The following is a 23,283-nucleotide window of genomic DNA, read 5'->3' as shown; positions in this document are numbered from 1 at the left end:
GTCGTGTCATGGGAAGATGGAAAGAGTACTTTGAAGAGTTGATGAATGAGGAAAATGGGAGAGAAGGAAGAGTAGAAAAGGTAACTGTTGTTGACTAGGAAGTAGAAAAGAAAGTAAGGATGAAGTGAGGAGGGCATTGAAGAGGATGAAGAGTGGAAAGGAACTCGGGGTGGAAAGGAACTCGGAGTTGATAGGCACTCGGAGTTTAAATACCTGTGGAGGTATGGAAGTGTCTAGGTGAGGTAGCAATAAAGTTTCTGACTGGGCTGTTCAACAGGATCTTAGATAGTGAGAAGATGACTGAGGAATGGAGGAGATGTGTGCTGTTGCCCATTTTTTAAGAACAACTGCCAGGCATGAGGCCTAGAGGAAGACCAAAGAGGAGGCTTATAGATGTAGTGAAAGAGGACATGAAGGTAATTGGTGTGAGAGAAGAGGATACAGAAATAGGGTTAGATGGAGGCAACTGATTCGCTGTGGTGACTCCTGAAGAGAAAAGCCAAAAGAAGAAGAATAGTGTACAGGTCAGCAGAGAAAGTCATATTTAGCGACTAGTCTAGATTAAGCATAGTATCGCACTATACAGTTTTGGTGTTATTGTTCGGACTTTTGAGTCTTGGCGCTCCGAAAAGGCCCACAGGAAGCACACGGAAGTAATAACTCGTGGTTATTTATGATGTTCTTTTATTTTTAATCACTGTGACCACAGGTCATAAACCTGAAATTAATCCAAAATGAAAAGTTATATAAAATTGTCACTAAGCAGTAATCAATTAGCTGCACATATAGTCTAAATGAATTATACTGAATCAAAATCACTAAATTATACAACACAAAAACAGTATTTACCAGTAAAAAAATTAGCATTTTACATGCACAAGAAAGCTGGCTAAAGGTAGCCTGAGATGCTAACTAAGTTGGCTTATCACGCTAGCGCGAATTAGCGTAAACGCTAATTAGCGATCAGCTTCTAGCAGTAATAACATGCTTACTAGAACAAACATTCTGTAAATATCACAGCAAACAGTTGTTATCATCTTTTACATGTACAAATTATACTATTATACTATTAACTAGCTTAACATTAGCTTACCAATGGGCAGTGTGCTCCTGTATAGCTCCAAAGCAAATTTAACGGCTTGAGATGAACCGTTAACCCGGAAGTCACCAAGCCCCTTTCACACTAAAATGCTCAACTTCAAAACAAATGAAAGAAGACTAAATCTTTAAATAGCCTATTTAAACCTTTATAATAATGATAAATAACACAAAATTCAGAGGACTTAACAGTTATTACTATATGGCTGCGATTATTCACAAATTCCAAAAGGAAGAACAGCTTTGATAAGCAAAATACTAGAGCAGATTCATTTGACCACATTGAGTAACAAAAAGTACTTTTTTCAGCTCTTGCATATTGCGTCCTGTTGCACCTCAACAACAATTCTGTACCCACAATACATCCAAATCATTCAGCTATTGTTGTTTCCCCCAAGAGCCAGCTAATCAAGCTATGAATGTGTTTGGGCTGCATAGACGGAGGACAAACGTTTTATCTGCCCCTTAGTCCTCCTCCAGCTCTGCCCTCTTATCCAAGTATGTTTTTTTTTTCTGGCTCCAAATAGTCAAGAGGACGGCGTCCTGTAAGCCAAACTCCTCTTTTCAAAAACATCCCTTCACAAACCAATGCGTGACCTCAAGGAGGGTAGCCACTTGGAGGGCACGCAGGATGCCACTTATCGAGTCAGTTCAGACATGCTCCTTGTTACTGATTTATGATCCAAATGGCTTTGTGTAAACATTAAAATCAAGGTTTGTCCTGTTTCAGTCCCGGACGCCAGCCTTGGTCTTTGAGCACGTTAACAACACTGATTTCAAGGTATGACCTGAACCTTTCCTTCTGTTTTAATGAGTTGTGAGCTTATTCATGGGGTTTTGCTGGGGGTTAGGCTCGGAGTTTGTCCTCACTCGTCCCCTTTTAAGTTACATGATGTGCTTGTGGTCTACAGCAACTTTACCAGACTCTGACAGATTTTGACATCCGCTTCTACATGTACGAGATCCTCAAGGTGAGTCTCTCGGGATTTGGTCTTACTTCAAGTATGCAGAGATTTTATAGCCACAAATTAGCATAATATCAAGACTACTACAAATTGATTGATAGATCAGCCCAAAGAAATGGCAACACATTTCTCTCTTCCATTATTTATCTCTCTCCATCCATCTGCTAGTGTTACGAGCGGTTGTATTAGGACCCAAAAGCAGGCAGGACACAGTGGCGTATCATCTTCCGAGGGGCTTTATTTATGTTCACAGAGAATAGTGCAACTCAAAAGGCGTGGAGACCACGACTCAGTTCTTAACCCAAACAGAAAAATGAAAACTTACAACAAAAAATCCCGAGCGGGGTCAAAAGCAGTCCACGAAGGAAATAGATAAACGATAGTCCGAGGAACGGGTTCAAAAGTAATCCACGAAGGAAAAAGTATTACGATAGTCCAATTGGGTGTAGCCGGGGTTTTCCGAAACAGACAAAACACGCCAACGCTAGCCAACCGTGAGAACAGTCCATAAATAGGTGGCTTGATTACTGATAGTCTGCAGGTGCACCAGTCCCCGGCACCACCTGCGGCTGAGGCATGGCTCCACCACGCCCCCCGCAGGAGAAAACCTGCAAAGGAGTTCCCAGACACTGGGAACCTGACATTACCCCCCCCCCCCGTCAACGGGCGCCTCCGGGCGTCCTTCCAGGCTTCTCCGGGTGGGCATGGTAGAAGTCGCGGAGGAAGCTGGTATCCAAGATGAACCGGCGGGGAACCCACGATCGCTCCTCCGGTCCATAACCCTCCCAGTCGACTAGGAACTGGAAGCCGCGGCCTTGCCGGCGGATGTCCAGGATACTCCGGACTGTATAGGCAGGGCCTCCGTCCACAATGTGGGGAGGAGGTGGAGGGTCAGATGGGGGAACCAGAGCCGACTCTGCAACAGGCTTTACCTTGGAAACATGGAAGGTGGGGTGTATCCTCAACGCTGGGGGAAGCTTCAGGCGGACGGCTGCGGGGTTCACCATCCGATCCACCTCAAAGGGACCCACGAAGCGAGGAGCCAGCTTCCGAGACTCGACCTGGAGTGGAAGGTCCTTTGTGGACAACCAGACCTTCTGACCTGGTTGATAGGAGGGGGCTGGCGTCCGGTGTCGATTGGCCTGCAGTTGGGATCGACGAGAAGTCCGCAGTAGAGTCGAGCGGACCTGCCTCCACACCCTCCTGCAACGGCGAATGTTGGCCTGCACTGACGGTACAGCAACCTCCTCCTCCTGCCCCTCAAAGAATGTAGGCTGGTAGCCCAGGGAAGCCATGAAGGGGGACAGACCAGTGGAAGCAGAAACCAAGGAGTTGTGGGCATACTCCACCCATGGCAGGTAGGTGCTCCAGGAGGATGGGTCTTGGGCTGCCACACACCTTAGGGCGTCCTCCAGGCTCTGGTTGGTTCTCTCGGCCTGCCCGTTGGCCTGTGGGTGGTACCCCGACGTAAGACTGACCGAAGCTCCCAGCGCCGAGCAAAAGGACCTCCACACCTGTGAGCAGAACTGTGGACCCCGATCAGAAACTATGTCTGTAGGTAATCCGTGGAGGCGGAACACATGCTGGACCAGGAGCTCTCCAGTCTCAGCTGCCGACGGGAGTTTGGGTGGGGGAATAAAGTGGGCCGACTTGGAGAATCGATCGACCACGGTGAGAACGACTTGATGACCCTGGGAAGGAGGGAGGCCAGTGATGAAGTCCACTGCAATATGTGACCATGGTCGTCGAGGAATCTCCAGGGGCTGATGGGAGGCCTTCCCCCTAGAACACACCAGGCAGGCAGCTACGTAGTCTTTGGTGTCCCGGGCCATGGAGGGCCACCAGAAACGCTGCCGGAGGAAGTGTAACGAGCGGTTGACTCCTGGATGACAGGTTAATCTCGACGAATGGGCCCAGTGCAGCACCTCCGAGCGCACCGCCACCGGGACGAACAACCGGTTTGGAGGACATCCCCCAGGATCTGGGGCAGATTGCTGGGCCTCGCGGACCCTCTCCTCCACCTGCCAGGATGCAGCCCCCAGGATGCAGGAGAGGGGTAATATGGGGTCCGGGTCCGTCTCCCCAGGCTCAGAGGCGAACTGACGGGACAAGGCGTCGGGTTTCAAGTTACGCGAGCCAGGACTGTAGGTAAGTGTGAATCGAAACCTCCCTAAGAACAGAGCCCACCGAGCCTGCCGGGAATTAAGCCTCTTGGCGTTCCGGAGGTATGTGAGGTTCTTGTGGTCCGTCCATACGATAAGTGGTTGGGTGGCGCCCTCCAGCCAATGTCTCCACTCCTGGAGCGCCAGGACCACGGCCAGAAGCTCCTTGTTTCCCACGTCATAATTCCGTTCTGCGGGTGAAAGCCGGTGACTAAAAAAGGCGCACAGATGGAGCTTCTGGTCCTCTCCGCTCCTTTGAGACAGGACGGCCCCGACTCCCACATCTGAGGCGTCCACCTCAACCACGAACTGCCGACTGGGGTCGGGGTGAGTGAAAATGGGCGCCGACGAGAACAGGTCCTTCAGTCTGTTGAAAGCAGTTTCGGCCTCGGGAGTCCAGCGGAAGCTTAGTAGGGTGGAAGTGAGCCTGGTGAGCGGAGCGGCCACCTTGCTGTAGTCGCGGATGAAGCGACGGTAGAAATTAGCGAAGCCCAGGAACTGCTGCAACTGCTTACGGGAGGAAGGAGTTGGCCATTCCATTACTGCCCTCACCTTGGCTGGGTCTGGTGAAAGCTGTCCCCGCGCCACCACGAAGCCCAGGAAAGAGATGGAGGTGGTGTGGAATTCGCATTTCTCAGCCTTAACAAAAAGTCGGTTCTCCAGGAGCCGTTGGAGAACGAGCCGGACATGCTGGACGTGCTCTCCTCAGACTCGGAAAAGATCAAGATGTCATCTAGGTACACAAAGATGAACTTATTCAACATGTCCCGGAGCACGTCCTTAATAAGGGCCTGAAAAACACGGTGGGGAGCGTTGGTGAGTCCAAACGGCATCAAAAGGTACTTGAAATGGCCCAAAGGGGTGTTGAAGGCAGTTTTCCACTCGTCCCCCTCTCGAATCCGCACAAGATGGTATGCGCTCCGAAGGTCTAGTTTAGAAAAAACCTGGGCCGGGTGGAGAGGGGCGAAGGCCGCGTCGAGGAGGGGGGCAGTGGATACTTTTATACTTTTCGATGCAGGGGCGCAGGGTTCCATCCTTCTTCTGCACGAAGAAAAAAACAGCACCAACTGGGGAAGAGGAGGGCCGGATCAGGCCAGAAGCTAGGGACTCTCCAATATAATTCTCCATCGCCTCCTGTTCCGCCCTGGAGAGGTTGTAGAGTCGGCTCGACGGTAACATGGCCCCGGGGAGGAGATCGATGGCACAGTCATACGGTCGATGGGGCAGAAGGGAGAGCGCCCGCTGCTTGCAGAAGACCTCGCCTAGGTCATGGTACTCCCTCGGAACCTGGGACAGATCGGGAATCTCCTGGGCGGGTGTCGAAGTCCCTGACGAGGAGGTGACCGCCGAACGTAAACAGTGGTGTGGCAGTTAACGCTCCAGCTCACCAGCCTCCCGGTTGGCCAGTCGAACTGAGGGTTGTGTAGGGCCAGCCACGGGGACCCAAGGACTCCAGGGGATGAGGAGGAGCGGATGAGGAAGAAGACGGATGAGGTCTCCGTCGAGACCCAGAATGGTCTTCGGTTCGGGCAGCGTCTCGAGGGGAAGGCGAACCTGCCGGGCCAGGTCCTGGCTAATGAAGTTGCCGTCTGCACCCGAATCCACCAGGAAGGTCGTGGACACCGACTCCTGCCCCCAAAGGAGCGTGCCGGAGAGGGTTAGACGGACGGGGGGTGAGCAGGAGGAGGATCCGCTCGCCAGCACTCCTGCCGGCGTTGACGAGCTTAATCTTTTGGCCGCACCGGGCAGTCGTCGAGGAGGTGGCCTGCGTGGCCACAATAGGCGCACAACCCAGCTGAGCGCCGGCGCCGACGTTCCGACTGGGTTAGATGCATTGGCTCGCAGGTTGAAGCCTCAGGGACAGGGACGAAGGCTGACGAGTCCCCGGTGGTCTCCCTCGGCCTGGAGAACCTCCCTGAAGCTCTCCCCATCCGCTCGCTCATCCTCTGCCGGCGTCGCTCCCGAAATCGATTGTCCAATCGAGTAGCCAGACCGATGAGCGCCTCCAAGGTCTCCGGCTGCTCCCTCGCTGCTAACTCGTCCTTCAGATCATCGGAAAGCCCCTGTGTAAAAACTCCCTGAAGCGCTGCGTCGTTCCAACCGCTTCGGGCAGCAAGGATGCGGAAACGAATTGAGTAGTCAGCGACAGAGCTGGACCCCTGGCGCAGGGACAGAATCTGGGAGGACGCTTCGCTGCTCTGAATGGGATGATCAAAAACACGTCTTAATTCGGCTGTAAAAACGGGAAAACTAGAGGACGCGGGGGTCTGGTTCTCCAACATGGCTGTGGCCCATTGCGCCGCTCTCCCAGAGAGTAGGTTTACAATGAAGGCAATTTTTGCCCTGTCGCTGGGGTATGTGAGGGGTTGGAGATCAAAAAAGCGAGCACTGGAGCAAGAATGAGGCACACGCACCTGCCTCTCCGGAATACCGCTCCGGGATAGGAACGTGGGGCTCTCGTGGTGCAGTAGTAACCAGCTGTGACGTGACTCTCGGTGCCTCCGCTGGGGTTGGAGGCGGGGCCTGCTCCGCTCGTCCCGAGGCGAGCAGGTTCGTCACGCTGGCGTTAAGCGTCTGGAGAGAGGTCCAGATGTCGGTAAGGAGCTGGTCGTGTTGACCCAGCAACCTACCCTGAGCCTCCAATGTACGGCGCACTGCGTCCTGGTCCGCCGGATCCATGTTGGTTGGCGTGTAATGTTACGAGCGGTTGTATTAGGACCCGAAAGCAGGCAGGACACAGTGGCGTATCGTCTTCCGAGGGGCTTTATTTATGTTCACAGAGAATAGTGCAACTCAAAAGGCGTGGAGACCACGACTCGGTTCTTAACCCAGAAAAATGAAAACTTAATACAAAAAATCCCGAGCGGGGTCAAAAGCAGTCCACGAAGGAAATAGATAAACGATAGTCCGAGGACGGGTTCAAAAGTAATCCACGAAGGAAAAAGTCTTACGATAGTCCAATTGGGTGTAGCCGGGGTTTTCCAAAACAGACAAAACACGCCAACGCTGGCCAACCGTGAGAACAGTCCATAAATAGGTGGCTTGATTACTGATAGTCTGCAGGTGCACCAGTCCCCGGCACCACCTGCGAATGAGGCATGGCTCCACCACGCCCCCCGCAGGAGAAAACCTGCAAAGGAGTTCCCAGACACTGGGAACCTGACAGCTAGTCAGGTTGACAGGATTCTGTACATGTCAGCTCCTGTTGTCATCTTTGTTAAATGTACTTTAGACATTATCTGTTGTGTTGAGCCAACACGGCTAACACGTTGTAACTACGGCAATATGTGAGTGACACAGAGGCATTTTTATTGAAATTGAAATTATTTTCCTGTATACAAATGTAAAACCTAGGTTAATACAGGTTAACACAAAAACAACTATATACAGTATGTAACACATGTGAGTTTTTGATTTCAATCTGTTATTTTCTTTAATTTTATTGAATCAAGCTGTGTTTTTTCACTGTTCAGTCAAAAGTACCATAAATGCTGCACTATAGGGCGTGCTTGACTATAAGCCGCACCATCAAGGTTCATAAAATTTAAGAAAAAATACACAGATAAACTGCAGGTTTACACTTTGAAACGAGATCTCCATGACAAAGGTGTGGACCTAATGCGCAAAAAGACCTTATTAAAACAACAATTAAACAAGCATCTTCCTCAGTGCATTACAGTATCTCTTCAACCTGTCTTGCTTGTTTGCTGCCTGAGCATCCTCTGGTGGCTGCTCGGTCGTTAATATCCCTTCAAATTCAGAAAACGTTATTTATCCGGGTGGGGTGATTGAGGAAGTCATAAAAATCCATAAATAGGTCGCATCTCTCTATAAGCCGCAGAGCTCAAAGCATGGGGAAAAAGTACCGGATTAAAATATAGAATTTACAATATTGTCCATCTTTTCCCTTTAAACTTTTAGCCGGTGTATCATAAAAATGTTTTTAGGCTTGATTTTATTCAATGAAGCACATCTCCATCTCACATTTAAGAGAAACCATAATCATGGATTTGGTATTGATTTGTTCGATTACTTTTGTTTCTGTTCACTAAATCCAAGTTGATGGTTCTTTTTGTGCTCTCCAGGCTCTGGATTATTGCCACAGCATGGGAATCATGCACAGAGACGTGAAGCCACATAATGTGATGATTGATCATGAACATCGTAAGGTTGGTAGAGTCTGTCATTGAGGCTGCTGTGTGGGACCTCTTCCTTTTTTAGAGTGTGCATATACTGTATGCATCTCTCTAATAAATTAATTATACTGCTACAGGGAACAGAGCTGACTGATGGAATTTGTGCCCACTTTAAACCACTGAAACACTTATATTTGCAATCGACCCACACAAATCCAGGAAATGGAGAAGAAATTGAGCATGCATATAAGTCAGTTAAAAATAAACCACAGACACAAAAAGTCGTTGGTGGAGATGAGTTAAACACATGGTGTTTATACGTTGCACACAAAGAAACACCAGGGTTCAGGATTTATCCACCCTGGGGGTCACTTAAGAAATTAGCACGTAGACAAAAGGTCCATATCAAAAATCTTTGACAGATACTCCTAAACCTGTCTCCATGTGGACAGGTCCTAAGACCTTAAACCTTTTTTTAGTTTATTTTTCTTTTCTACTAAAAGTAAGGCTTTGTTGGGTTGTGGAAGTACTATAAGGATTTAACATAGTTTTTCAAAAAGAAAAATGTCTTGTGGAAAAATTATTCAATTTTGCTTGATGAATTTGTCTGACTATTTGTCCTAATTCAAAGATAGTTTCATGGTGGGTTTCAGTTTGAAAAATCATTATCATCTCTATTGTCCAGTTTCTTATTTTACAAATCGGTATCAGTGCATAACTAGAATAAATGTCAGGAAACTATTATTGTAAATCTCTGCTGGTACCGCTGCCTGTGTTCAGCAGAGATGTCCATTCAAGTATGGGGCAGTTTGCTGGCCAGGGTGACAGGCACCTGGCGAATCAACCAAAATCAAGAGGTCATTGATATCTGTCAGTTTGGGGCAAACACTGGCAAAAAGGGCTTAAGAATTATTTTCAGTACTCTGAAAACAGTATTCAAGTGTATATATTAAAATCTCAACATACGTCTCCTTCACATGATCAAAATGCCACTCCTTTTAAAATAATGGGCCTTCCAAATCATTTGTCCTCCCAAAAACTGAATCTCACAGGAATTCATCAGCTTCTTTGATTCTCAACTTGCTGTATCTAATTTCTGTAAAAAGCCAAACAATTCTAAGAATCTTACTGTAAGTCCTAAATGATTGATAAGATTAAGATTTACTTTATTCATCCCCATAGGGAAATTGAATTGTAATAGCAGCATAGACATAAAGAAATATAACTATATTATATAGACACAAATAGCAGCAGGTATATTTACAAAGCATAGAAATAGAATAAAAATAATAACAAATAAGATTAGAACATAAACATAAAAATAAGAATAAGAAGATTATTAAATAGTTACTGTAATTGAATGGGTTGGAGGGCACCTGAGCTGATGCATAAATCTAATTAAGAGAGCTCAGCTCTCACAGAAAAGGATGAATTATAGAGTCTAATGGCAGACGGCAGGAACGACTTCCTGCACCATTTCTTAGAGCAACGAGGCTGCAGGAGTCTGTTGCTGAAGCTGCTTCTCAGTTTGTCCACTGTGTTGTGGAGGGGGTGGGAGGAATTGTCCATGATTGTCCGCACTTTTGACACCCTGTCCCTCACCAGCTCGTCCATGTTTGCCAGTTTAGAGCCAACAACAGACTCTGCCTTTTTAATGAGTTTGTTGAGTCTGTTGGCATCCTTTGCTTTAATGCCTGCTCCCCAGCACACTACAGCAAAGAAGATGGTGCAAGCCATTACAGACTGATAAAACATCTGGAGCATCCTGCTGCAAACACTGAAGGACCTGAGTCGCTTGAGGAAATAGTCTTCTCATGGCCTTCAGCATCGGTGTTTGTGGTCCACTCCAATTTATTGTCCAGCTGAACACCCAGGAACTTGTAAGCTGGGACTATTTCCACATCTTTCCCACTAATGCAGACTGGGCAAGGTGGAGAGTTACTTTTACTGAAATCCACTCTTTTGTCTTGGTCACATTGAGCTGCAGGTGGTTCTCCCTGCACCACCTGACAAAACTCTCCACAAGGTCCCTGCATTCATCCTCTGTCCATTCTCTACACAACCGACTATGGCTGTGTTATCCGAGTGCTCCTGGAGGTGACATGACTCAGGGTGCTACTTGAAGTCAGCTGTGTAGGTGGTGAACAGAAAGGGGGGCAGCACAGTTCCTTGAGGAGCCCCTGTGTTGCTCATCGGGGTCGGACACCCAGCTCCGCAGTCTCACAAACTGTGGTCGACCACAGTGAGTCAAAATGTGTCAGAAACAAAACTGTAACATCAGATTCTATAGAAAAAGTGACCTGAAATGCCTTCTTTAATGAATTGGAGATGTACTCCCCCCTCATATAATGGGAGGGGAAATGCTGATTTGTTTCCTGTTTGCGGTTATGAAGTGTGTGGGACGTTCTGTGGTCAAAATTAAAAGGTTATTTTATATGTTTTCAGCTCAGGCTGATTGACTGGGGTCTGGCTGAGTTTTACCATCCGGGCCAGGAATACAATGTAAGAGTGGCGTCCCGCTACTTTAAAGGACCTGAGCTGTTGGTGGATTATCAGGTATGGCAGTTGGTGTGGATGCGTGTCTCATGCTGTGTTTCACGTGTCTGTGTGTGTATGTGTGTGTGTGATTTTGGATGGAGGAATACCAGAACCCATTGCTTTGGTTTTGGTGCCTCAAAGGTGCTCATTTTCTCATTCTATCTTCAGTCAGTGGTGTAGCCTCAGTCATGGTGTTTCATTGTCAAAAGTGATTTAGCTATTTATTTGCTGGTCGTGTTGGATTTTGAGTGGTGTGAATAATTTAGTAGTTAATGTTCCCTCTGTGTGTTTCTGTTTTGTAGATGTATGACTACAGTCTGGACATGTGGAGTTTGGGCTGTATGTTGGCAAGCATGATCTTCAGAAAGGAGCCCTTCTTCCATGGTCATGACAACTATGACCAGGTATATGTATGTGCCATTGATCAGCATTCATTTTACAGAAAATTAATCCTTTTTAATTAATTCTTTTCTGCGTGATCACACTGAACATTTGAGACACTCGTGTGGCATTTCTGGATTTCATGTGGTTCTTTTGTCTCGGTTTTTCTGCAGTTGGTGAGAATAGCCAAAGTTCTGGGCACTGAAGATTTGTATGACTACATTGACAAGTACAACATTGAGCTGGAACCTCGCTTCAATGACATCTTGGGAAGGTGAGAAACTACCCCCTGAAAGACGGTGGTCGACCATCTTTAGCTAATTTATTCAGACTAATCTGTAGACTATTATTATTATTATCATTATTATTATCATTATTATGCTCAAACATTTCACTGATTTATGACAATATATACACACATACGCATAGCATTTCTTTACTGGCAGAAATCTGGTCACAATTGTGGCTATTACGCTTCACACGTATGCTCTGAGTAAGAAATTCAGAAATCCTAGTTTAATCTACCTGATCCACTATATCAGATTGGCCGACATTTCATATATTATACAATTGTTGGATCAGCTGTAATGTTTTAATTCACTGTTCCTATCAATTGCGTAGCTTGCAGATGTCTGGTGTTTTACTTTACAAATTTCACCACACCAACATGAATATTTGTGAGTGAAGATGTTGCTAGCTAATTATTTAAGTTTTAGAAAACTTTGTCACATAGTGACAGGTCAAAACATCAGTGCCACAAAATGTAAAACACGCATTTTAAACAAGGAGGGGCCAATGAATAATTGCTTAAATAAAGTCATTGATTTAAACAAAGCAAAACAGACACGTCATTAGTTCAAATGTGGGGTTTCTTTACGTCTCTGTGACAGTTATATTTTGAGCTCTGTCAGTATTTGATGGACAATGATTTTTAATCATGAATACATCACTTACAAATGTTTAAAGTGATTTAATGACATCAAAGTAAGTTAACTTGTGCCAAATATTAAGTCTTAAGTTATTTTGGGTTGTCTTCATTGAACTTGTATCTGGCCATTGTTGAATATTAATATTTTGAGTCTTTTTTTAATTGACTTATTCTGTCTTAACCTTAACCTACTTTTCTATAGATGGAGTCTGAAATAAAGAATTGAATGAATTCCCTCTACAGATACTTGATGTTTAACCTTTTCATCTTGGTCTGTTTGGGCAAACATTGGCAAAAGGCCAAAAGGCTGATACTGTCTTTTGATACTAATTAAACATGTCTATACAGTAAATAAACAACTTATTTTTACTGCTCCTTTCTGTCATCAAATTCTGATCACTTACGGGTTTACTTAACCTCACTGATTGGCCTTAAAAAGCCTGATCGTGTAAAACTTTGTATAATCTTTGATTGATGTCCATTTTGTGGGTTGGATGTCAGACATTCCCGGAAGCGATGGGAGCGCTTTGTCCACAGTGACAATCAGCATCTGGTCAGTCCTGAGGCTTTAGATTTCCTGGACAAGCTGCTTCGCTATGACCACCAGATCCGCCTGACTGCCCGTGAAGCTATGGACCACCCCTACTTCTGTAAGTCTTCATCGCAAAGAATCCTGGTTATTGGCAGTACAGAGAAAAACAGATTGTCAGTGTTCCCACAGTTCCCATCATGAAAGATCAGTCACGTGTGACCGTCTCAGCCAGCCTCGTCGGTGGGAACACAGCTGTTAGCACAACCAGCATGATCACTGGTGAGAATCAGTATTTATTTATTTATTTTTTAAAACTGTTGCTCTTAAAATCACACCATTTGAATCATGTACTCATCCAAATTTGATCCAAATCAGGCATCAATTAAGAGAACTGGTTACAGGAAAATTTACGGTTAACCCTATTCCTGAGTAGGAAGCATAAACCCTGCCGGCCACACGGTGGAACTGCAAACATGGGGTTGTTCACGTGCTTCCGCTTGGCCCAAAAAGACTCTTTTCCATAGGCTCGCATGGTGAAAGAGATGTCTAGAACTCAGCCAATAAATGGTTTGTGGCTACATAAATCTACTAGAAAGGGCCTTTTAGTGACCCTTATTTAAATCTTTATGCTCCCTTCTTCAATTAAATTTTTAGCCGGGTTCTAGCGTATTCTCCACATTGTAAACGCTCACCCGAGCCTGGCATCCATATAGCCTGGCTGTAGGTTCATGTTAGATCCATCTGCACGTTATTTTAGTGCATCTAGAACAGGGGTCGGCAAGCTTTGGAGCCGCGTGTGGCTCTTTAGCACTGTCCTAGTGGCTGCCTGGACCTTTTTCAAAAATATAAAAATGTAAAAAGATGGTGTGAATATATGTTTTGTTTTAATATAATTTCTGTAGGAGGAAAAACACAACAAACATTCTTCAAGTTTTCCAATGCTGTAAAAATGCGTATAATAAGTATTTAATTTCAAGATCTCATTATAATGGAAGTTAAAGCGCCATCGTACAGCAGAGTTGTCACGTGGTGCGTCATTCTCTCCAGGATACGGTGCAGGGAAAAGAAACATTTAATCATGATTGCTAATAATGTATTTGTAGCCTACTGATCATTTTAAAAATAGGCTAATATAGACACTTACAGCATGTGTTGCCTTCATAATAAGATTTATATAAGGCTTTTAATTTTTTGCGGCTCCAGACAGATTTGTTTTTTGTTTTTTTTTGGTTCAATATGGCTCTTTCAACATTTTGGGTTGCCAACCCCTGATCTAGAAGCTTAATTCGTAACATCTAATTCTCTCAGATGAATGAATATCAGTAATATGTCCAGCACAAAGTAATATAGTCACAACTGTAAACTATCAACAACTTGATATTAATTAATCATTAGAGCTCTTCCACAGATTAACAGCTCTAACAGAAACACATCACAAACACACAAACATCAATCCAGGAGGACTCAATTAATCTGCAACCACCCAATATGTTTTGAAAGAATCTGTATTTTCAGATGGCAGCTCTTTGTTTGGACACCACTGTATATTTTATGTCTGAGAGCTATTATCACAAGTGTGGTTGGGACTATTTATAGTAACAACAGTTCCTTTTGTACACCAGCAATTAAAATCATTCAGCGTTTCTTTACAACTTTGACCCTGAATACCTGTTTAGGGATTTGGGGATTTACTGTTTATGATATCACGGACGCCTAATGACACCTTACTTCCCCTGTATGTTGAAGGAATCTCTGCCTTACCAGCCTCCACTGCCTTGGGTCCTCTGACTGGCTCACCGGGCCTGTCAGCTGCCACCAATGTCCTGAACACCCCGTTGCCTGCTGCTGCCGGCGCTCCACAGTGACTGCTTACTTCCTGGTACACCTGCATCAATGACTTGCCCACATGGAGGAGAAGTGAACACATACCGGTGCAAGCCCTCTTCACATCCAACAGAAATGTGTGCCCTCATTTATCAGCCATCAGAGAGCACAATGCTCCAGCTCCTGTATGTGTCCAAGAACCTGCTCCCATCCAGGGCCCTGTTATAGTGCTGGATGTTGCTGACCAGCTCTCTGGTAATGTTCAAATAGTCACCAACATAGTGTCAACTCAAAATGTTTGGTCTTTTGTCCCCTTTTAGCCTGAGTGAATGAGCACGTACAGATGAATGTTGAGAAACTCAGCTGTCCTGCTGCAGAAAGCCTTGGTGGAAGCTGTAGTGTTTAGCACTTCAGTCTGCTATTAGGACCCAAAGTAGCACATTATTAAATGTCCCAGAGGAGTTTAATGCCGCTGCAGCATGTGAGGAATGCTGTTAATGGGAACTCTGGCCAACAGGCCTCACCTGTCTTCTTTTTGCTTTGTTGGGTTGCAGACAGCATGATGATTTCATCACCATCACAGCATTATAAAGAAAGTCTCTATTTGAAGCCAGGCAAGGCTGATCCTGGCTTGAAAAGAAATTATTTTCTCAAACATGCTGCTTTCCACTTTCTGAAATTACTTCTTGACATAACCAAGATTTCCTCAGTTTTTGTGGGGAAATGTTTGGTTTAACTGCTGTGTCACCACAGCTGTAGATGCTGTGAGGAAGATTAGAACTGAGTATTGATGACCACCTTTTATACAAGTCCCACCAACAAGCTCAATGATTAGCACCTAAAAGGTCCAATGTTTGAAAATCTGTTTTAAGAGTCATTGTCCCCATTTCCAACTCCTTCAAATGAGATGGATCATGCGCACATTGACCTGGAATTGGCGCTGCCTCTGCATTAGTGTAAATATTTTTATGTTTCTATGTATAAAACTGGTATTTGACACTGTAAATAAACATTTTTTATTTATCATATACACTTGCTTTGCTTTATAGAAGTTCATGCATGTTCTGAGATAATCACATGCTTATTTTTACTGCAGATTCTGAGCTTTGACGCCAGGATTAATCCATCTGAAAACACACAGACGTCACCAATGTCGGCCTAGCTCAAAAGAATCTGCAAAGTTGCTTAAATCCGATGAATTGTGTCTCCACTACACACCATGTAACCCTGAAAGCAGGTGAATGTGGAATTGACAAGTCAGCAGGAAATATTTTTCACTTTTGAACGTGACAGATGTTCTTGAACTCTTTAAACACATGTTGGAGATTTCTTTCTTTCATAGTCAAAATGGAGTTGTGAATTTGGATTCTTTTTAAATTAATGAGTGAACTTGTCTTCCTCTGGATACCTTTTCATTGTGACAAATTTAGATTTTCATAAATCTGCTCGGTGGTCCTTATGGTCCCTGATGATTTAAAAAAAAAAAAAAGTTTAATAAAAAGATATATCTAGTTTAGATTGAATTGGTACAGGTTTGGTTTCAGGATCTTGAATAAAATCCAGAATGACTAAAAACACTAATACTGCAGACATTGAACATAACCCAGATGTGTGGCTCCATCAGCACGTCCTGGTTTGGTTGCTTGTTCACAATTCTCCATCTGGACTGGGGATGTGAACCTGAACTCTGTGGTAGTGTGTAGAATTGTTTCTCCAGCTGAAGAAAGGACAGGATCCATTTTTGTGGTACAACCTGAAGATGTGACAAAAAACATGTCAGGATTTTTGTTGTTTTAAAATCTAATCTTTTTGTTTCACCAGTCAACACTACACCTGTTAAAATGCAGCTCCAGATCTATCTCCTCCAGAGTCTTCCCTTTGGTCTCTGGAAGTATGAAGAAGAAGAATATTCCAACTAAGAATGCTAATGCCCCAGAGAGCAGGAAAATCCCAGAGACACCAACGGCCTCTGTCTGTCAAACAAGGGTCACATGATTAACAGAGTGACTCCAGTAGCACACTCAAAGATGAATTCTGGAGCCACCATCTCGGACACAAAAATGCAACAGGACATGGAAGATGTGCGCACGCCAAAGCCCACAATCATCCTGCCCAACAGCAGAGCAATGTAGGAGTTGACGTGCAAGATCACACTGCCGCTGAGAATCAGGATGTTGCTGAGCAGGATGGACTTCCTGTGGCTTTGGTCAATTAAGCAGCCAGCTGTGATGGAGGCCAACAGTGCACCCATCAATAAAGAGCTGACCAGAGCCTCCTGCTGGGCGCATGTCAGGCGAAAGTCCACCTTTAGCTGCAGCAGAGCTGCATGGCCAGCTCGTACCTGAAAACCAGACCACCCAGAGCAGAGATCATACTGACCCACATGACAATGGAATAGTCTACAGGAAAAACAAGTTGTTTTTTTGGGGGGGGGGGTTAAATTTTCACCTGGATTTTTTCTGTTGTATTTGTTGCACAGTTTATGATTACAGTAAATGTAAGCATCCAAAAAAACACTAGTTTTTTTTTTTTTAATTAACTGAATATACAAACAATAGATGAAGTATACACAGTTCAATTTTTGTTCACTTTTGGCCACATTTTTAGATAATTTTATATCCCACAATTATTTACCCACAGCTCATCTTAGAAATGCAACTCTGTCATTGTCACAGAGGAGGAAACCTTTATTTATGCCTCCTCCTCGCCACTTATGTTCTGCACTGGTTTGAAATATACAGTATGTGGCTTCATCAATCTTCATCCTTTTAAATATTTGCATTTACACAATGAACATGCATGTGTATGACTCCAATGATTGGCTCTGAAAGGAAAGACAACACATAGACTGTATACGTCTTTTAAAAATCGGATGGTCTATCTCAGTCTCATAGGTGCGGATGCGGGAAACTGAGATGATCTTAAACCAGTTTGTTCACATTTATTTTGACACCTCTAATCATTGCTTCAATCTAATGTGCATAATCTAAAAAAATGTAGTTATGAACTAAGACGGAACAGCTTTTTTTAGCTTCCTTTGAAGAAACCACTCACCCATTTCTTCTGTCCACTGGAGGCTCATGTAGTTCCCGTCTGCACTTCTCTCTGTTTTTTCTATTGCATTCTGTCTGGAATCTGTTGTTGCATCACTGTCACTATGACAACCATCCTGTTTACCTCTGTGATCAAATTGGAGGAGATCATTTGAGATTGGAGTTAACATGGTAGTTTAAGAAGCTGAAGAAAAATACCACGTTTCACTTTTTCATGTTTGTATGCAAACCTTTATTTACTTTCATGTACAGTACAAATAGCTGTTTTTTTTAAAGAAAGTGAACACATAAGACAAAATCTTTGAACCTAGCATGAAATTCAGAACGTGTTTACGCACAAGGCCAGTTGCAGAAAGTTAAAAAAAACCAAACCACAACAGTCGAATAATTTCTTTAAAGATCTTGTTTAAAACTGCTTCTTTCAGTAACCTTTCAGAAAGGCCTGCTGAAGTAAACTTTACCATCCTTTCATAACCAGGTCCCAGCGCTACGTGGCGCCGCAGTGGCCGCAGACCCACAACTGTAGGAGGACTGGAGGAGGCACTGGTCCCGGTACTCCGCCCGCAGGAGCGCATCCTGGACAAAAATGGACCGCAGCTCCTTCCTCCCTAGGGCTCCTACCACTTACTCCACAGTGATCACTCAAAATTCCCACAGTTGCCAATTTCCTGGGACTTTTCACAGGGATTATAAAGAAAACGTTTTTTTTTCTCCACTAAAATATCACAAAGCCAACATATCGAATCAGTTTTCTTCAAAACGCAATAGAATAAAAGAATCATGCTGGCGTAGGCCAGCAGTATTGGAGAAGGCCAGAGGTGGCGCGCGGCAGTAACCAGAGCACCCGAAAGGACCCGAAGAAGAAGACGGGAGTAAAGATGGAGACGAAAGAGAACAAGTCGAGCTCAGAGTTTCTCTGCGGGGTAGAGTTACTAAAACAGGGAGCTGAAGCGCGGCTATACCGCTGTCACTTTCTCGGGAGGCCGAGCATTGTGAAGGAAAGATTTCACAAACGTTACAGACACCCAGCCCTCGACGACAAGCTGAGTCACCGCAGGACGCTCCAGGAGGTCCGTTCCATTTTGCGTTGCCGCCGAGCAGGTGGGCCAAGAACCTTTGAATCAACCGAAATGTTGCACTGCATTATCGTCAAAACGTGATTGTTGATAATTATTGCCTCTGCCCGTGAGGTTATGTAAGAGCCTGCGTTTGTTTGATAGCAATAAAACTCAAAAAGTTCTGAACGGATACACATATGCGTGTGTACATATACACACAGAAACATGTGTGTGTGTGTGCGTGCGTGCGCGTGTTCAATCAACCATCATCTCAAAAAATAAGAAACCTTGAGCAGGACCAGGTTCAAGGGGGGCCCTCCTTGTGATGGCCGGGCAGAGAAGTGGGGAGGACAGGTAGAAGAGAGAATATGCATAACACATGCAAATACATTAATTATAATAAGCTATCAATGCAAGAAATGGAGCGGGTCACATGTCGGCAAGCCTGTGCACAGCTATGAGGTAGGTGATACCAGTAGATGTATTCAGGGAGAGAAGTACAAATAAACGACAAGAAGATGGTGATGGAAACCTGTCAGGTGGTCATGTGTCTGTTCCCCAGCAGACTTGGTCCATAGCAGCAAAGCTGAGATGGTAGTCAAATAATTAGACTACCCTTTTATAAATATGATAATTACTGTGAAAAATCACTAACGAGCTGTGGCAATAAAAGTTTAATGAGATGTTTCGCGAATGTTAGATTTTTTTCTTTGTTGGAAGAAGCCAGAAGTTGCAAAAACCAGGTTGGCTGCATAACTAAAGGCAGTCTGCTATCCTATGAACATAGAGAGTGATCACTAATTAGTTGTAAAACGGAAAGGTGGTTTCATCTAATTTCAGTGGTGTGTTGATAGATATAAAAAATGGTGTCTAAACAGCACTTCAAAAACTTTTCTAGAGATGGTCCTGTCTGGAACTCTAATCAATCAATCAATCAATCTTTATATAGCGTCTTTTACAATCAAAATTGTTTCAAGGCACTTTCCAGAATCCCAGGGCCCAACCCCAGACAAGCAACAGTGGCAAGGAAAAACTCCCCTTTAACAGGAAGAAACCTTGAGCAGGACCAGGCTCATGTAGGGGGACCCTCCTGCTGATGGCCGGCTTGGTAGAGAGAGAGGAGAAGGGGGAGGACAGGTAGAGGATAGAATACGGAGGAGAGGAGAGGGGGAGGTAGAGGAGAGGAGAGGCATAGAGCATAGAATATACATACAAAAATACATTATATTGAATTAAATTGAATTGAATAAGCTGCTGGTTGAGTGGGTCAGCGGGGTCGGAGGTCAGGAGCTCTGAAGGCGGTGATACCTGTAAATGGATACAGAAGGGGGGGGCAGAAAAACCACACAGGAAATAGCATCACTAGTCTACTTGATGAGGAGGAGGAGGAAAGAGGAAACCATGACCCAGTGGAGTGACAGAGGCCTGTCAGGTGATCATGTTTCTGGCCCCCGGCAGCCTTGGCCTATAGCAGCATAGCTAAGCTGTTAACCTAATGATTAGATGACCCCCTAAGTATGATAATTTGTCTGTCTGTGATAATAACTGCAACTACAGAATTAATGACAATAAGCTTTTTCAAAGAGGTAGGTTTTAAGCCTAATCTTAAAAGTAGCGATGGAGTCAGCTTCCCGTACCTGGACAGGGAGCTGGTTCCATAGCAGGGGGGCCTGGTAGCTAAATGCTCGGCCCCCATTCTACCCCTAGAAACTCTGAGGACCACAAGTAGACCAGCATTCTGAGAGCGGAGCGGTCTATTGAGCTGGTAAGGTGTCACTAGCTCCTCCAGGTAGGATGGAGCTAGGCCTCTGAGGACCTTGTAGGTCATAAGAAGGGTTTTAAAAATTATTCTAAATTTAACGGGCAGCCAATGAAGAGACGCCAATACAGGAGTTATGTGATCTCTTTTGTCAATACCTGTCAGAACTCTGGCTGCAGCATTTTGGATCAACTGGAGGCTTCTTAAAGCAACTCTTTAAGACACCATGATAATAGAGAATTACAATAGTTCAGCCTGGAAGTAACAAATGCATGGACTAACTTTTCAGCATCATGCTGCGTCAGTCGTTTCCTGATCTTTGTGATGTTCCTCAGATGAAAAAAGGCACTTCTAGAGACTAATTTAATGTGTGTGTTGAAAAAGAGATTTTGGTCAAACGTTACTCCTAGATTCCTCACAGAGAGACTAGATATTAATGAGATACCATCTAGAGTGATCATGTGATCTAATCTATCCCTAAGAGGTTCAGGACCAAACACCATGACCTCAGTTTTTCCTGAGTTAAGGAGGAGGAAATTTGAAGACATCCAGGACTTTATGTCTTTAAGACAGGTCTGGAGCTTCACTAACTTCTGTCTCCTCTGGTTTCATGGATAGATAAAGCTGAATGTCATCAGCATAACAATGAAAATTTATCCCATGCTGCTGAATAATGTTCCCTCAGGGAAGCATGTACAAGGTGAAAAGGAGTGGTCCAAGTACAGAACATTGAGGAACTCCATGGCTAACCCTACTGTATGAAGAGTGAACGCCATGGACATGAGCAAACTGGTATCTATCAGATAAATATGATCTAAACCAGTCTAGTGCTGCCCCTTTAATTCCAATCACATGTTCCAGTCTCTGTAACAGGATGCTGTGATCAACTGTATCAAAAGCAGCACTGAGATCCAGCAGAACCAGCATAGAAACCAGTCCATGATCTGAAGTGCTGTTTCTGTGCTGTGATGAGCTCTAAAGCCTGACTGAAACATCTCAAACAGCCTGTTTCTCTGCAGGTGCTCCAGTAACTGAGTCACCACCACCTTCTCAAGAACTTGAGAGATAAAAGGAAGGTTGGATGTTGGCCTATAGCTTGCTAAGACATCAGGATCCAGTGATGTTTTTTTAAGAAACGGCTTAATCACTGCCACCTTGTAGGACCGGGGTACATAACCTGTCACTAAAGAACCATTGATCTGGTCCAGGATAGATCTGCTAACTTGGAGTGATAGATTGGTGCCACTCCCCCTCCTCGACCAGTAACACGAGGAATGGACTGTCAATATGTGATAATGTGAACGGATCTACCCCTGAGAAGTTTAGGACCACACACAGTGACCTCGGTTTTGTCTACCCTAACCCTCATTAAGAAGAAGAGTACATAACCGATTACTAAAGATCAGTTGATCTGGTGAAGAACAGAATTGCCAATCAATGGTAAAATACCATTCAACGAGTGTGTTGGGGTGGGATCTGAAAGACACATGGACTTGGATTTCTGAATCAAATACTTCATGAACTACTTTACTTTCTGAGTGAAGAAGTTCATGAAGTCCTCACCACTAAGGGAAGGAGTGATGTGCAGATCCAAAACACTGAGTCTTGGTTAATTTGGCCAGTTTTTTTTTTTCTTTAAAAATTGAAGAAACCTGACCCTAGCCTCAGAGAGGGCCTTTTTTAAGCTACCAGACAATCTTTCCAGGCTAAATGGTGGGTATCTAGCCTACAAGAATACCACTTCTGTTGAAGCCTTCGCCCTTTCTGCTTAAGGGTCCAAATCTGAAAAATTGTATTTAGGGGCACAACTCCTTCGATTCACTATTTTCATTTTAGTGGGAAAACAGGATTCTATGTTTGTTTATGAGTTGATAAAACTTGGAGCTGGAGGTGGTACAAGTAATTCCAGATTACCCTTACTTGAAGATTTTTCTGTGTTTTTGTCCTAATTTTTCTTTATTTTTTTCTCTTCAGGTATTTTAGTTCCAGTTGTGTACTTTGTTGACTACAGCTCTAACTGCATCTTCCTGGAGGAAATTGTAGATTCATGTACTGTTCGCGAGCACATTGCATCCTCTCTGTGCTCTAACCGGGAACTGGAGCAGCTAGTAGAACAGATCGGCCAGATCCTGGCCAAAATGCACGATGAGGATGTGATTCATGGAGACCTGACCACCTCCAACATGTTGCTGAGGCCTGGCCAAGATGATGTAGTTTCCCAGCTGTTTGTGATAGACTTTGGGCTGAGCTACATTTCCAGTTTGCCAGAGGATAAAGGAGTGGATCTCTATGTGCTGGAGAAAGCCTTCTCAGCACACCCCAACCACAGAGGATTTGTTTGAGAAGCTACTGAAGAGCTATGTGGCCGCATCCAGCAAGTCTTTACCTGTCATCAGGAAGCTGGATGAGGTTCGGTTGAGAGGAAGGAAGAGGTCCATGGTGGGATGAAGATCAAACATGTTACTGTGGAAAAACTATGACAAATTATTAAAGAATATTTGGTTCTGATTCCTGTCATTTTTTAATGCACTTGTGGATACAAAAGAGGTCAGGTGGCAGAAGATGGAGTTTAGTTTTTTTAATTTGCATACAGTATGTGCAGGTGGTGCCACAGCTGTGTTTCTGAGTTCACTGGTGTGATCAGAACAAATCTGTTAAAAATGTGCTTCTGTTTCCTGTTTCAATAGTATTTAATTTTGGCTATAATTTTCATAAAGCATCTGCTCTGCACATGTCGATGTGTAAGACAAGAGAAAGTGAGTGACATGAGACAAAGGTGTTTACACCAGCAGGGTCATTGGAATGGTTATAATGGCATTTCACTGGGAGAGAGGGGTTTAAGGAGCATC

General features: G+C 44.5%; 2 protein-coding genes and 1 long non-coding RNA gene across 6 annotated transcripts; 2 read left to right on the top strand and 1 right to left on the bottom strand.

The window, feature by feature from the left end:
• Positions 1-3: 3 nt before the first annotated feature.
• On the top strand, positions 4-18,352 carry LOC130524741 (casein kinase II subunit alpha-like). 4 transcript variants are annotated; one of them, XM_057031169.1, is made up of 11 exons: positions 4-1,743; positions 1,829-1,879; positions 2,010-2,069; positions 8,311-8,394; positions 10,807-10,917; positions 11,202-11,309; positions 11,454-11,554; positions 12,710-12,858; positions 12,930-13,019; positions 14,487-14,619; positions 18,096-18,352. In XM_057031169.1, the coding sequence occupies exons 1-10, from the start codon at positions 1,687-1,689 to the stop codon at positions 14,603-14,605; spliced, it is 930 nt and encodes a 309-aa protein (XP_056887149.1). In that variant the 5' UTR covers positions 4-1,686; the 3' UTR covers positions 14,606-14,619; positions 18,096-18,352. The 4 variants fall into 4 exon arrangements, with proteins under 4 accessions (XP_056887149.1, XP_056887148.1, XP_056887151.1 ...); XM_057031168.1 differs by lacking the exon at positions 18,096-18,352 and having other exon boundaries at positions 13-1,743; positions 14,487-15,592; XM_057031171.1 differs by lacking the exon at positions 18,096-18,352 and having other exon boundaries at positions 16-1,743; positions 1,813-1,879; positions 14,487-15,592.
• Positions 16,044-17,672, bottom strand: LOC130524761 (uncharacterized). Its single transcript, XR_008950232.1, has 3 exons — positions 17,619-17,672; positions 16,398-16,537; positions 16,044-16,317 (listed from the first exon to the last, which is right to left on the bottom strand). It is a non-coding gene; the product is annotated as an uncharacterized LOC130524761 (long non-coding RNA).
• On the top strand, positions 18,346-22,942 carry tp53rk (TP53 regulating kinase). Its single transcript, XM_057031176.1, is given in 3 exon segments — positions 18,346-18,718; positions 22,409-22,758; positions 22,760-22,942. Coding segments are annotated over 3 exon segments (696 nt in total). The 5' UTR covers positions 18,346-18,495; the 3' UTR covers positions 22,883-22,942.
• The last annotated feature ends 341 nt before the right edge of the window (positions 22,943-23,283 follow it).

Source organism: Takifugu flavidus, chromosome 4 (genome assembly GCF_003711565.1).
Source record: "Takifugu flavidus isolate HTHZ2018 chromosome 4, ASM371156v2, whole genome shotgun sequence".
In the NCBI taxonomy this organism is placed as follows: domain Eukaryota; kingdom Metazoa; phylum Chordata; class Actinopteri; order Tetraodontiformes; family Tetraodontidae; genus Takifugu; species Takifugu flavidus.
This window is presented reverse-complemented; position numbering and strand designations above follow the sequence as displayed.

Coding starts and splice junctions, on each gene's coding strand:
- LOC130524741 (XM_057031169.1), top strand. CDS start 1,687: ATGCGTGACCTCAAGGAGGGTAGCCACTTGGAGGGCACGCAGGATGCC. Junction 8,395..10,806: donor TTGATCATGAACATCGTAAG/GTTGGTAGAGTC, acceptor ATATGTTTTCAG/CTCAGGCTGATTGACTGGGG. Junction 12,859..12,929: donor TATGGACCACCCCTACTTCT/GTAAGTCTTCAT, acceptor GTGTTCCCACAG/TTCCCATCATGAAAGATCAG.